This window comes from Lepidochelys kempii, chromosome 1 (assembly GCF_965140285.1).
Source record: "Lepidochelys kempii isolate rLepKem1 chromosome 1, rLepKem1.hap1, whole genome shotgun sequence".
Lineage (NCBI taxonomy): Eukaryota > Metazoa > Chordata > Testudines > Cheloniidae > Lepidochelys > Lepidochelys kempii.
This window is the reverse complement of record NC_136380.1, coordinates 351,081,383-351,095,558: the sequence shown is the minus strand read 5'-3', so window position 1 is coordinate 351,095,558 and position 14,176 is coordinate 351,081,383. Positions and strand designations below refer to the sequence as shown.

General features: G+C 58.6%; 1 protein-coding gene across 1 annotated transcript in view; it reads right to left on the bottom strand.

Annotated features, from left to right (window-relative positions):
• Positions 1 to 8,732: 8,732 nt before the first annotated feature.
• DENND6B (DENN domain containing 6B) overlaps positions 8,733 to 14,176 on the bottom strand; it is a 40,246-nt gene continuing 34,802 nt past the window's right edge. The window contains exons 18-20 of the mRNA XM_073329013.2: positions 12,364 to 12,466; positions 11,459 to 11,533; positions 8,733 to 11,096 (exon numbers count right to left, since the gene is read on the bottom strand). Of these exons, the coding sequence (XP_073185114.1) occupies positions 10,974 to 11,096; positions 11,459 to 11,533; positions 12,364 to 12,466 (301 nt within the window). The 3' untranslated portion in view covers positions 8,733 to 10,973. The remainder of the gene's footprint in view (positions 11,097 to 11,458; positions 11,534 to 12,363; positions 12,467 to 14,176) is intronic.

The following is a 14,176-nucleotide window of genomic DNA, read 5'->3' as shown; positions in this document are numbered from 1 at the left end:
TGTTCTCTGCCGCGATCCAGCTCCGCGACTGTGAGTGCGTGTAACCCGCTCGTCAGAGCGTCGCGTGGCCGCGTCTTGCCTGGGCCGCGCGGGACGGGAATCTGCTACGGGCCCAGTTCTGGAGCCTGGCTGGTTGGGTCGGGCTGCGGTGACGCATGCTTTCAGCTCTGGGTGGCCCCGGTTCGAACCCCTGTGTGTCAGCCCAGATGGCCGCCATCAGGCCCTGCTGTGCAGCATGGCTGGAAAGCCACGAGGGAGGCCCTAGTAAGTGGCCGGAGCCTTTGCAGGGGTGGATGTGGTGGGGTAGGGGACGCGAGGGTCGTGCCCACGTGCTGGTTCCTCCCCCCCGCTGGAACGCTGGAGGTGTCGTTACCAGACTGGTTCATGCTCAGATCCCCTGGGGTTACTGGGAGCCGCGCTGACAGCAGTACCCTGGGCCTGGGGAAGGCAGGACAGGCTAGTGGGAATGAGGGCCCAGCGGGGTGCCTGGCTCGCCCTAGAAGCCGGCAGGTGGGATTGTTGCTGGGTGTGACCCTCAGCTTCTCTCTTGCCCAGATGTTCTACGCTATCTCCTTCCTGATGGTCATTGTCTATGCCTACGAAGTGAACCGCACCATCCGTGGCTGGAGAGTGACGCACATGACAGCTCTGCAGGTAGGGGCTGACCAGGCCTTCCTCCCCACTCCTGCTGGAATGCCAGAGGCGGTCCTTCTCCCCCATCGGGCACAGCCAGGCCAGGGGCCAGACGGAGCCGCTGGTGGCAGCTCCTCAGGACAGACAGACACCACAGGGGGGCCAGAGAGATGGACAGGAGGGAGAGTTACACCACATGCATCCAGGCAGGAACAGGCCATGCCGTGAGCATCCCTCAGACCTGCCAGCCCCTGGCCCTGGCCCGAGGAGATTGGGGGATGGCGCTCTGGTCACCCACCCACACCTTGGCAGGGGAGGAAAGGGATCAGGATAGGCCACAAGTTCCCAGCCAGGTGGATCAGCAGCGAGGAGGTCTCCGTGTTCACTAGCTGGCAGCGAGTTACCTTGGAGCCCTGGCTAGTAGTGGGTGTTGCATCAATGGGACGCTAATGGTGGCAAGAGGATGCCTGGGGCAGCCTGTTCCCTATTTTACCACATGTGTATTGTGAATGCGATGCCCACATGCCCGTGCATGGCACCCGGCCAGCCCTCTGGGCCAATGGGAGCCCGGGCTGCTCTGAGAACGGCCAGCCTGAGAGCGAGTGGTTCAGAGACGCACCCACACGAGTACAGAGCAGCAGCCTTTGGGATCCCCGCTGGTCCCCTCCGACGCGGTTTGAAAGCCACTGTTGAGGGCTGCACACTCCTGAGCCCCATGGGACACTGGGCCGCGTCCCTGGACCTGGTGCAGCGCTAAACACGCCAGTTTCGGTACCCAGAACCTGCCTCTAGCCCTGTGGCGAGGCTGCAGCCCCTTCTGACCCAGCTCTTCTTCGCCGCAGGAGAGACGCAGGTGTGTGGAGAGGGCGCAGCACTGCCTGCCCTATGCCCTGGCCTGGTAGGTGCCCCTCTGGGTTTCTTTGCCTTGTGGGGTTGGGTTGGTCCGAAGCTGCTCGCCCTAAGCCCCCTCACTGCCCTAAGCCCCCGCAGTGGTGACCACCTCGGGCGGGGCAGAGCCTGCGTGACCCCTGCCCGCGCTGTCTGGCTCTGGCCAGCATCACCGGCCCCAGGGAGGCAGCAGGCTGTCCTGGCTTTCAGCTCCAGGCGAGAGAGTCCTGCATTCCCCTCCTGGCTCTGCCACGGCCATGCAGCCTGGCCTGGGAAAAGGGACCAGCATAACCCAGCCCCAGTCTGACTAGTAACTGCAGCTCCCTGGGCCTCCGGGTCCCCATCGCTACCGCGGGGTCAGAGGTGCTGCCCTGGCTCGGGGTGGGGAGTCCCAGCTGGGATGTGCCATCACCTTTGCAACCTGGGGGCAGGCACAGCCTTCCCAGTGCACGGGGCGACTCCCTGCAGCATGCCCAGGCTCTCGCGCTCTTCCGTTCCCCTCCCCGTTTGTCTCTGGCAAGGCTGCTCCCCGCCCTCATGTTCCTGGGCCAGCTGCTGCTGAGAGGCACGTCCATGAGAGACGTCGCTCCCATGGCCGTCGAACCCGGCATGCCCCGCACGGCCAACCGCTCCCGAGAGGCCTACAGCCTGTACTGCTCCAGGTAGCGCTTCGGTCCGTTCACAGCAGCCGCCGGCCCCTTCTCCCCTCCAGCAGCCCGAGCCTCCCCCAGGAAGGCCCCACAGGGCCTTCGGCTGCCTCGTGTTCGGAACTAGGCCGTGCTCTCTGGGGCCGGGATGGTTGCCCTGGGTCCGTGCAGAAGCGCGCAGGCCCAGTCGATAACGATCCCGCGCCAAAGGGGGTGACGCTAGCCCCGAGTCCTGCCCTGCCAGCGAATGCAGGGCTCCCTGAGTCCCGCCCCGCAGCCCCATGGGGTGAAGCCCAGCGGCAGGGCTCAGTGCAGCGTGCCCAACGCCCCTGGGGCCGCTGCGCCATCTGCCGGCACCGAACTCGGCCAGCCAGCGGCTCCTGCCGGCATCGGCTCCTGCCCTGGCGAGAGGTGCCCGGAGCCCAGGAGCTGAGCAAGGCCCCGCTCTCTGGGGCACGGCCCTGGCACACGGCCTCCACCGCTGCGACGCGGGCAAGCTCCCCCTCGCCGAGGGGAACGTGCGAGACGAGGTGCTGGGAGCCGCGCCACTGACAACCGCCATGTTCTTTCAGCTGCCTGGTCCTCATCCACCGCGCGCAGGACGCCTGCTCCACGGTGAGAGCCCCCGGCCTCCGCTTCCTCCACCTCCCCTTCCCCGAGCCGTCCCAGCCGCCCCAAAGCCTCAGCCTGGCTCAGATGCTCTCCCAGGCAGCAGCTGCCCTCCAGTCTCCCCTTTCCAGCCTCGTGCACCATTGCTCATGGCTGTTCCCCTCCTGCCGGGGCTGGGGCGGGGACTGTCCTTGCTGGGTAGCCAGGACACATTGCTTCTCCTCCCGCCCGCCCCGCCATGATCCCCCTGCCCCTGCTGCCCCCTGGGAATAACGGGAAGGTGGAGCGGGGAGGCTGTCCAGAACGGCAGCTGGGGACCAGGGAGGATGGAGGGCGGAAGGGGCCAGGGCTAACGCCCCAGCAGGGTTCTCTGTGAAGCACTGAAACTTCAGCTCCTATACGAGAGGGTGGGCTGCACCCCGAGGCTCAACTGGCACCCTGCTTTGTGTCTGCAAAGCACCTGGCGCAGCCTGGAGCCGGGCAGGGCCAAGTCCCCACCACTCGCTGCCAGGCTCGCGGCCACAAGCAGTAAAACAAGGGGCCTGGGCGGGGGAGGGGCTGCTGGGGGCGGGGGGGGGCAGCATCCTGCCCCAAGCAGCCACCTCAAGTCGCTTTTCCTTTGTCTCCCAGTACACGGGCGGGAAGGACACGGGCCTGGAGATGAAAATCATCTTCTTCCTGTCCCTGCTGCTGGTGCTGAGCTGCTGCACCGTGAGCGCACGAGCTGCTTGTGGCCTGGAGTCGCAGCAAGTGGCCGGGGGCTCACAGCCCAGAGCCCGGGGGCGGGGAGCGAGGGGGAGCACGCGGGTTGAATGGCGGCAGGGCGGAGGGGTTGTGCGCTTGGTGAACGGCGGCAGGGCGGGGGCGGGCGCGTGGTGAACGGCGAGGGGGCGGGCGCGTGGTGAACGGCGAGGGGGCGGGCGCGTGGTGAACGGCGAGGGGGCGGGCGGCAGGCGCGTGGTGAACGGCGAGGGGGCGGGCGGCGTGGTGAACGGCGAGGGGGCGGGCGCGTGGTGAATGGCGAGGGGGCGGGCGCGTGGTGAACGGCGAGGGGGCGGGCGGCGAGGGGGCGGGCGCCTGGTGAACGGCGAGGGGGCGGGCGGCGAGGGGGCGGGCGCGTGGTGAACGGCGAGGGGGCGGGCGGCGAGGGGGCGGGCGCCTGGTGAACGGCGAGGGGGCGGGCGGCGAGCACGTGGTGAACGGCGAGGGGGCGGGCGGCGAGGGGGCGGGCGCGTGGTGAACGGCGAGGGGGCGGGCGGCGTGGTGAACGGCGAGGGGGCGGGCGGCGAGGGGGCGGGCGCCTGGTGAACGGCGAGGGGGCGGGCGGCGAGCGCGTGGTGAACGGCGAGGGGGCGGGCGGCGGGCGCGTGGTGAACGGCGAGGGGGCGGGCGGCGTGGTGAACGGCGAGGGGGCGGGCGGCGTGGTGAACGGCGCTGTCTCTGTCAGTTCCTGTACTGCAGGGTGAAGCTCTGGTGCAGGAGGAACAATGAGGTGCGGTTGATGAACGTGGAGAACGACGGCTTCGCCAGCAGGAACATCCAAAGCGTTTGCAAAATTTCTCGCTGCTTCCAGCTGGTTTTCCTGATCTGCTGGACCCCAGGTGAGTTGCTCCTACTAGAGCAAGAGTGGTGACAGGCCCTCTCTTCTTTGTGCCCCATGATCCCTTCACACGGCAATCGAGTGCCCACACAGCTTCCCCCACCGTCCTCCCGGCCAACATTTGGTCCCAGTGTTCTCTCCACTCCCCCGTGAGATCCCTGTGCCGAGACGGATACGTGTGTTTGGGGACAGGCTGAGCGGCAGGAGTCAGGCTGGCTATAGCAACCCTGCCCGCAGTGATCCTGGGTCTGGCTGAGCCCGGCTAGGGAGGAGGAGGAGGATCTGGCCTACAGGTATGGACTCCATGCCCGAGTTGTTTTGTGCTTTAAGCATCAGGTTTGAAGTCTCTGGCTTCCCTAGAAGCACAGAACGCCGATTCCTTCTGGGTTGGCTTGGCTCCTCCTCCCCTGCTAGACCAGCTGAATCCCACACACGTCCGCGGGTGTGGTTCTTTCAGAAGAGCCCTTGGAGGCCAGCGTTTCCTCTCCCCACTGCAGGCTGCCTGGCTCCCACTTTGGAAGGGGCGGCCCGTTGGCAGTGAAGCTGTGTGTGTACAGAAGTGCCGGTAAAGCACGTGGGGACCCGTCCTCCAGGGAACGGGGCTGGACAAGCATCAGACGAGGCTTAGGGCCTGGCCAGCAGGGGCAAAGGCAGCTGCACGCTGAGGGCGGAGCGCTAAAGGCAGGTGCAGAAGTAAATGGCAAGAGAAACTAGTGATGAAATGTGGGCGAGAGGGAAGAGCAAGATAAAGCCAGGATGCCACCTTCCTTTCTCTGTCCACAGCCTTCCTGCTCAGCATCCTCTCCTTCACCAGCATCGAGCCCGCCTCCATCTTTGCACTTCATGTTGCCATGGTAAGGATTGGAAGTCTCTTCAGCCTGACAGGCAGGTGCTGCCGCTACTCAGATGGTGAGCTCGTTAGGGGAAGGACGGTCTCTGGATTGGTTCTGAACAGGGCCTAGCATGATGGGGCCCTGTCTGGGGACCTCTGTATGCTTCCCCCAGACAAGTACTGGGACTGCAGAGTGATCAGCAGCCGGACTAAAGGGAGGGAAGTCACACTGCATGCAGACGGCAGGTTCTTCTCTGGTAGTGTGACCCACACACCTTCTGGGTGGGGTGTTCTGTCCCATCTAGTGGCACCAAGACCACTTACAGAGAGTTAAATGGGTCTGTTCTACCGCCGTAGGTAACAGGCAGTTGACTTTTAGCTCATGCTGGAGAGGCTCATGCACTAAGCTCCAGAGGTCCCCGGTTCGATCCTGCTCGCCGACGACCGGGGTCTGTCGGTGTTACCCTAGGCAGTGCGTGGGCAGAGCGGGGAGGCACCGGTCCGTGAAATAAACCATCTCCAAGGGTCAGACAAGCTTATTTAAAATGTAAATAAATGGCCCCGTGAAATACAGGCCACCGGCTCGGGGGGCGATTCCATGCCCAGCTCAGCTCAGCGCCTTTGCTCTTTCCTGCTGCAGGGCTGGTAGCTGCGCTGCCTCTCCCGTCTGCCCGAGCTGGGCAGAGCTTTTTCTCCTGGCTTCCGCTGGAAAGTCTTTTGCTAACCCTGCCCGTGGGAGCCGTGTCAGTCTTGCTCGTGACAGGGGGAGGCTCGTCCGCTTCCATCTCCCCGCTGTCAGTTGGTTACGCAGTCGTCTGCCTTCCCACTTTCTGTCATCGACTCCGTGTTCGGAGAGGAGCTGCCTGTCTCTCCCCAGACAGGGAGCCTGCAGAGCAGGGGGCAATGGCCCTGCTGTGCAGACATGGCAGTCGCAGGAGGTGTTGACGAAAGCGCTGCTCTCACTTCTCCCTCTCTCGCAGGCCCTGACCATGTCCCTCCAAGGGCTCCTGCACAGTTTGGTCTACGGCTGGCTGCGGCAGAACTTCCGCCAGGAGGCTCTGGGGGAGACACTCCCCTTGAGATACTACCCCGGCCTCAAAGCCTGCTACGAAGAATCGTTCGATGTTGAGTGCTAGGAGAGTGCCTGCATTGGTCTCTGCTGTTCACTGGGCTCCCAGTCTGCAGCAGCTGCTGTGCATTTCGTAGGAGCACTACACAACTTCTCTCCTCACTGGGGCCTGGTCCCCTGGACATTGCACCAGGCAATGGTTAGATAATAAGGAGTCAGCCCTGCACTGACTTTGTGGTGCAGCCTTCCTGAAAAACAGGCACCGGCTGCAGTAGGGTCTGCACTGATTGCACCACCCTTCTGAATTATGAGAAATGACTTTGCAAACACAGACTTAAAGCCACATAGACTTAAAGCCACACCTGTGTCTGGCAGCAAGCTGGCTGGGGCCAGCAACCCAGGCTGGAGAGGCCCCTGGTTAGTCAAAGCAGCAAAATCATTAGCAAATGTTGTGTGACCAACTATGGTTTGCTTAAGGGCAGTTAAGGGCTGCAAGGGAGAAGAGGCCAAGACCTCACTTAAATTCTCTCCCATATACACTGCTGTCCTTCCGTCATCTCCAAAGTAGCTTCTGCAAAAGGCTGGGAGGGACAGCCTCCCCTCCCCTCCCCAGTGGGGACCCTGGGGCTGCTGCAGGCCTCCATGAGAGGGAACGGAGCTTGAAGGAACCATGGCTATCACTACTAGAAGGCCATAGGATTTAGGGCAGAAGCTCTGTGGAGCAGGGACTTCCTTTCTCTTGCAGAATTGATTTATTCTGGTGCTTAGGAACCCCGGCCCTGGAGCAGGTCCCTGTCTGTGCCAGGCACTGTACCCAGCTCTGTGTGTGTTCACAGCTTGGGAACTCACAGGATCTGTACTAATTCAAACATGGAAGGAGATAACTGGGGTGCAGAGAGCTCCCATGAGGGATATGGGCATCCCCCTCACTAGTAGCAATTGAATCTTAACTGTGGCTGGCCAGAGGAGGCAGTAGACCTTGCTTGGCCCTCAGCTGCCATCTCTTGAGAATAAAAAGATGGTTTCTTCCCAAGCTGGCTTCACCTGTATTACCTGCCCCAGCTCCCTCTGAACGCTCCACGTGTAATGTGTTCACATTGCTTTTTATGGCAGAGCACCTCTGGGGCCTCACCAGGGCCCAAAGGCGGATGCTTAGCCACTCCTCATCCTTCCTGCCACTGGGTAAAACAAAACCCACGCCAGGAGCCTTTCCTGCGGGGGTAAAGGGGTTCTTGGTTAATGCCCCAGAATGAAAACAGCTGGCCCTAGAAGTTCTCCTGCGTGCACTCAGGCTTGAGACTTATCAGCATTAACCCCCCTCACCCCCAGCTAGTTAAAAGCCAGACCAAGGCTGTCTCAGCTCTGGCCCTGTTGGTGTTGACTCCCGAGGGCTGAAATTGTGCCTCACTGAACAGCAGCTGCTGGTTCGTATGGGCAGCGTAAGACAGCTGCCCTGCCTGTCCACAGGGCTGCTGATGGAGGAGCTGTGACCTCTCTGAACTCTCCAGCCACATCTGGCTTTGAAGGAGCCAGGCCTGACCCACATGGCAAACCAGCCCCTCCATTAATTTCCACCCAAACCCCTAGAACCTGGAGCGCAGACAAGTTTACTCATGGGGCAATTCTGCACCACTGCACATGCCCAGAATTTATGTCCCCCCCACAGATTTCTGTGCTTCCCTGCAGAAAAATTTGACTTTCTGATGGGAAAGCAAAGGGAAGCCACAAGAGCGGTCACGTGACCCTCCCCAGCAGTATGTTGTGGATGCCCAGCGCAGCCAGCAGAGAATTAAATCACTGTGGGCCAGAGGGTGGGACTGGGGAAGACTGGGCCAGGCTCAGCTGCTAGTCCCAGCTGGGCTGGGGTGGACAGGACTTCCTCTTCCCCTGCACAGCATCCAGGGCCAGGTCAGACCCACCCCCAGATTTCTCCCCTGGCTGCAGGAAGTTGTGTAAACCCCCCTTCTTTCCCCCTGCTTCCTGCACCCATCGCTCCTCAGGTGCAGGGAGATGGATCCCTGTACAGGGAACTGCTCCCCCTTGAATCCTCACTGCCCACACTCAGAACCCCCCTGCTAAGCCCCACTCCACCTGCACCTAGACCCCCATCCCACTGAGCCCCAACCACCTTCACCTGGACCCCCCTGCAGAGTCCCATTACCATTGCACAGAGAAGCCCTCCAACAAGCCCCTGTGCATCCAGATCCCCCACTGAGATACCCCCACCCAGAACCCTCTGAACCCACATTTGGATCCCTCCACACTTAGACCCTGCCTTGCTCAGCCAGCCAGCCAGCCTACACTTTGCGTGGAGGGGCAGGGCCCTAGGGTGTTTCTGGGGCAGGCCCAGTCCTTGTGCTGTCAGGGTTGGGTGCAGCCTCACTGTTGAGTCTGTGTCCCGGGGTGGGGTGATCTCCCACCTCTGTGCAGCCAGTGGCCTGAGTTCCCCAATGCCATAGTGGAGCCTTCACGTTTATTTGACAAGTAAAATCTGGAGAATTTTAAAATATTGTGTGCAGAATGCCCTCAGGAGGAAGACAAGGGAGGACACAATGAATTGTAGGAGCCAGAGACACAATCCAACCCCTTGCAGCCTGCGAAGGCACAGAATTCAGGCTGCTCTTCAGCGGAGTGGGAAGAACCTGAGTTCTCTAGGTGTGTCGCCGTTCCCCTGGACAATTTCACGCTGACTGTCGAGAAGAGGCTAGCTGGAGATGATGAGCATGCTAGCACCCAGGGTTATTCTTACTCCAAGCACAGCGTGCAGAAAATGCCCATTTCTTTTCAAAACAAAGCTCAGCCCATCCCACTGAGGCTCCAAGACAAGAGGCCATTTTTTAAGCTAACATTTACTACTCTATGGTAGTGATTGAAGTCCCTCATGCGGGCACTGCACAGTTAGCACACACACATCTCTAGATAGAGTATACACTATACAGACTGGGCTTTGTCACGAAGGAGCAGTTTACAGAGTAACTTACTGCATGGGGGGCCCTGCCCACCTGCTTCTCCAGCCAGGGCAGGGCAGTGCAGCCACGAAGGAGGGCTAAGGGCTACAGCTAACACTCACTACCAGGACTGCTGCTGCCCTGCTTTCTTCTAGACTACGTGCAGCAGGGGATGGAGGAACCATCCCCCCAGAGTCGGGGGCAGAGAGAGGTGGGAGGATTCTGGCATTTGTTCTTTACTGACCCCTCCATGTAAATGAGAGACAGCTCAATGGAGGGCAGAGTGCGCTGAAGAAAACACCACATCCTCCCCACCACTGCCCCCTTGTACCCGCTCCCTGTACAAACAGCTCGCAGGACGCCTTTGTGCAAGGTCTCGGCTAACACCCTGGCCGTCCCTACCGTGCAAGAAGTTCCATTCTAGGCCTGCACTGGGGAAGCAGCGCGGGGGCCCCAGACGCCAGGTTTTCCCCAAGGCCCATTGAACATGGGGCACACTTATTCCATGGCAAGAAGGCTCCAGGCTCTGCTCAGAGTGGCAGAGGGTGAAGCACGAGGGCCTGGTACTGGCTCTCAGAGGGCAGCCCTGAGGGTGAGTTAAACCAGCGGTCAGAGAGCCTGGAGAAACACTGCTCTGAAAAGAGGGGGAGACTGCAGTCAGCCGTTTTAGCACTGGTAGAAAAGCCAGCACATCATTCATTCATCCCTTACGACTGCATGCAGCTCTTCCCCTTTTGCTCCCCACCGGCCCCCCAGAACTAACAGAGACAGCAGTGCCAGAGTCCTCTGATGCTGTGGGTAAGGACGAGGAAGCACAGGGGAGCATCACGCTGGCAGTACAAGGAGATGCAAGCTCCGTACCCACAAGGGAGCCAGCGCCCATTAGGGCAGGTAATGCAGGCTCTAAGCAGCGGTGCACTGTGTCCTGCCTGATGGGCAAGGGGGCTGAGACTCTGGAGGACAGAAATGCTCCTCGTTAGATGTTCTCTGGTCAGATCCCTCACTGCACAGAAGACTGCTCCCTGCTCTCTCACACTCCCAGAGCTCCAGGGTGTGCTCAGAGCTCCAGCCTGTCCAACACACACTGCTCTGGAGAGGTCCGCTCCTTCCAGCAGCCACTTCTCCCCTTTATCTTGCCTTCAGCTCCACTAACAATTCATTAGGCCCGTGACTGCTCTCTCCAGTGATGGGTCAGCCCGTCGTGGGGATAGTGGTGGATTTTCCACATCCCCCGTGTGAAGGGGGTTGGAATCACAAGATTAGCGAGAGAGTCAGGTTTCTCCTGCAGCCTCTGTACATAAACCCCCTATACAGAGTGTTCCTGTCTCTACAGCTGGGGCCACGGCAAGTGGGCATGATGGACATGTGCGTATCAGTGGGCCTAGCATGAGGCAAGGGTGGGGATTTCTGTGTTGGTTCTACACAGCCTTCCATATGGGACTGGACCCCTGGCTGCCTCCCTCTGCCACATTGATGGCCACACAGAGCTCTCCTCCTCCAGCTCCTCCAGGAGAGCAGGGCTGGACAGAAAACATTCGTGCACAGAAACAGTTCACCTTCCCGTCGTCAATTCCACCCCGCGCTCAGGACTCAAACCCAGGCGCACTGGTAGGCAGAATCCAGGTCACCGTGGTGCTGGATCAGGGCAGAAGTTTCTTCCTCAAATCTGACTGCAGCCACCTGCAGCTCTGAAGGAGATGCTGTGAATGGGGAGTCCCTTCCCAGCAGAGCTCTGGTACTGGGTGGCTCAGTGGTGGTGCAGCACAGTCTGGAGATCCTCAGGTAGGGAACCAATAATGGTCTCAATGTAAAGGCCCACTCGCTGCAGCGTTTCCTCCTTCACAGGCAGGTGATGACACCTGGCTCTGATCTGGGGGGAGGGAGGGAGAGGAGGGGGAATTTTTAATACAGACTCCAAGTATCCCCTTTCTGCTTGTGCCATTAACTCTCCTTACACGGGCTCTCCTTACCTGAAAAGATATACAGGCCCTGAGCAGTGCTGCCCTGTGGAGATGGTTTGAGACCCAAGGGTGGGGTGAGAAGAGCAGGACTGTAGGGTCCTTTTTCTAGCATAGCTAAGAGAGGCTCACACCTTCCTGGCTGACTTTGTACGCCATTCAGCAGAGCGGAACGGCAGGAATACACAGTCTCCTATACACTGTGTGTGATCCACTCCCCACCAGAAGGGCCCATGCCCCTAGGAACCCAAGCAGTAGGAGAGAAGAAACTCACCAGCTTCTCACGAAGTTTCAGAACCAGGTCAACGATCTCCACCTCGGACTTGTCTTTCATCCAGGCCACAATGTTCTATAGCAAGAGAAGAAAAGTTTTCCTAAGGGAATCTCCTTCCGTACAGCAGCTCCCCTCAGAGCTATCTCCCAAACAAAGCCTAGTACCGAGGCAGGGGTGGGGACAGAAGGTCCTGCTCCTCGCACAGCTGTGCCCAAGGCTGGGTATTTGCATGTGCTGAATGCAGCACAATGGGTTCCAGGCTGCCTGAGCAGGACGATGTCCTCCCAGCTCTCTGCCTGTGGCAACGCTATCCGCTCCCAGCCGAGCGGAGAGTCCAGCAAGGATGTGGCAATGTGCAGGCTTTGCATGGGTCTCTGTCCTCTTGCTCCCGGGCACTGCCAGGATTCCTGCACATTACTCTTGCCGTGTGCTCAGAGTCCACATGTAGCTGCCAAAAGGAGACGGTTGTGGCATTTCTGCACTGGGGCACTGCACTCAGACCATGCACTCGGCAAGAGCCGGAGGCACCTCAGGCCTTGCAATTTGAGAAATGTGCTCCAGGGAGTTGCTGTCGGAATTCCTGTCTATTTCAGTTCCCAGGAAGGAATCAAGCAAGAGGAGAGGCATCCGATCAGGAACTCAGCTGGCTCTGGAAGGGTCTGAAGAATTAAAATGGCTGCCAGCAGGAGGCAGAGCAGGGTTTGTGCTGGCTCCTGGGAAGGCTGGTCTGACCCCAAACTGGACTCCCATGCACTGAGAGTCAGGCAGTGACTGGGATGTGGAGTACAGTCCCCCCCTCCAGGAGTGCTGAATCGGGACGTGCCAGTGGGCATCCCATCACTAGTAATGACACCCAGGCATAGGGATCCCTGCATTTGCTTTCACCCCCTTTTGTCGGAACGTACCGCCTCGCAGATCGCCTCCAGGTGAAGGGCCTCCAGCTTCTGGGTCATTTCCTTGTGTCTCTGACGGTACCAGCCATCGAAGTTGGGAGACTTGAAGAAACGTCTGCAGGAAGAGACGTGAAGCTGAGATGGGGAAGGAGAGCGGACGGGGCTCTGGAGAATGGTACTTGCTGTCTGGTTTCTTCACTATCCATAGGGATTTCCCATCCATTGAAAAGGTGGGTCCAACACAGAGACTTTGGAGGGGGGACAGAATTCTTGGTTCAGTGTAATTAGGGACGTGGATAGGTTAGAACATAAGAACAGCCATACTGGGTCAGACCAAAGGTCCATCTAGCCCAGTATCCTGTCTTCCGTCAGTGGCCAATGCCAGGTGTCCCAGAGGGAATGAACCAAACAGGTAACCATCAAATAATCCATCCCCTGTCGCTCATTCTCAGCTTCTGGAAAACAGAGGCTAGGGACACCATTCCTGCCCATCCTGGCTAATAGCCACTGATGGACCTATCCTCCATGAATTTATCTAGTTCTTTTTTGAATCCTGTTATAGTCTTGAACCCTGTTATAGTCACGTATAGGTTGCTAGGGAGAAGGCACCTTTCTGACTCCACCCTCCCTAACCTCTCGTATCAATGGCCCGATTTATTCTTAGTCTCAGAAGTTGGCTTCTCATACTATACGCAGGTGCTGGTGTCCGGCGAGTTGGCTGCCCTGAGGCAGGCAATGATGAATGCTTCCCGCCTCTGGGCAGGCAGCATGGTCTGATGGTTAAGGCACTGGACTAGAACACAGAAGATTTGGGTTCTATTCTTGGCCCTGCCACAGACTCCTTGTGTTCATTTTCTACAATTCTGCCCAATCCAGTTTCCAGCGTGTCAGGAAATGGTGCTCCTGGCCTTTCCACGGGGAAATGACTCCACAGCCACATCCAGTGCAGTGCCATTGTGTGTTTTATAATCATCTTAAACTTGCTCTCTCAGTTTAACAGTCTTAGCTCCGTCCCCCGGCACTGCAACTCCCCTCCCTCTTTGGTGTTTGCACCGAACACTTATTGTTGTCACTGAGCTAAACTCCACACATTTAGGTCTTTTTCTCTCTTTATAAGCAAGGGCTTGTGTACACTGCAGCCCTCCACAGTGCAGCTGATAGGTGATTCTGCAGCAGCTTCATTTACAAATGGAGGTTTTTACTGAATGAAATACAGGAATGAAGCATTAGCACAGCTCATTAGTTTTACACGGCCCCTTCATTTTTAATTTTCAGGGTGCTTCAGAATTTCAGACTGGGAATGAAAAGTGACATGGAGAAATCACCAGAGGGAAACTGGCAGCTGGCAAAGGACATCTGAGAAGGCGTAGATGGTAGGAGGCAGTTTGGGATTATGGGATATGCAGAGTAGGTGGATATTCATGCTAAAGTAATCAGCTAACACTGTTGAGATCTACGCTGTCATGGTTCAGAGTTTATCCCCGGTTAAGAATGGAGAATTTCAGACCTTCATTATAGCCTGAAAAAAATCGCTATTTGCAGATTCAAGCAGACAGCACTTTATCAGTGGCACTCAGTTCATGCTTTTAAAGGTTTCTTTGTAACCATATAAAGGCTCAGTGCCCCAGCACAATGGGCCCCAATCTCAACTGAGGCCTTTAAGTGCTGCCATAAAACAAATAATCTTCTTTTTAAATTCAAGCTTAGATTTTGGAGTACAATTCTGTGCCGAGAGATGGATTATGCAGAAAGTTCCATCGTTAAGAACTGCAGAGCACACAAGGTTCTGCCCCATAGACCCTGGTCACGTTCTCTGAACTTCCTC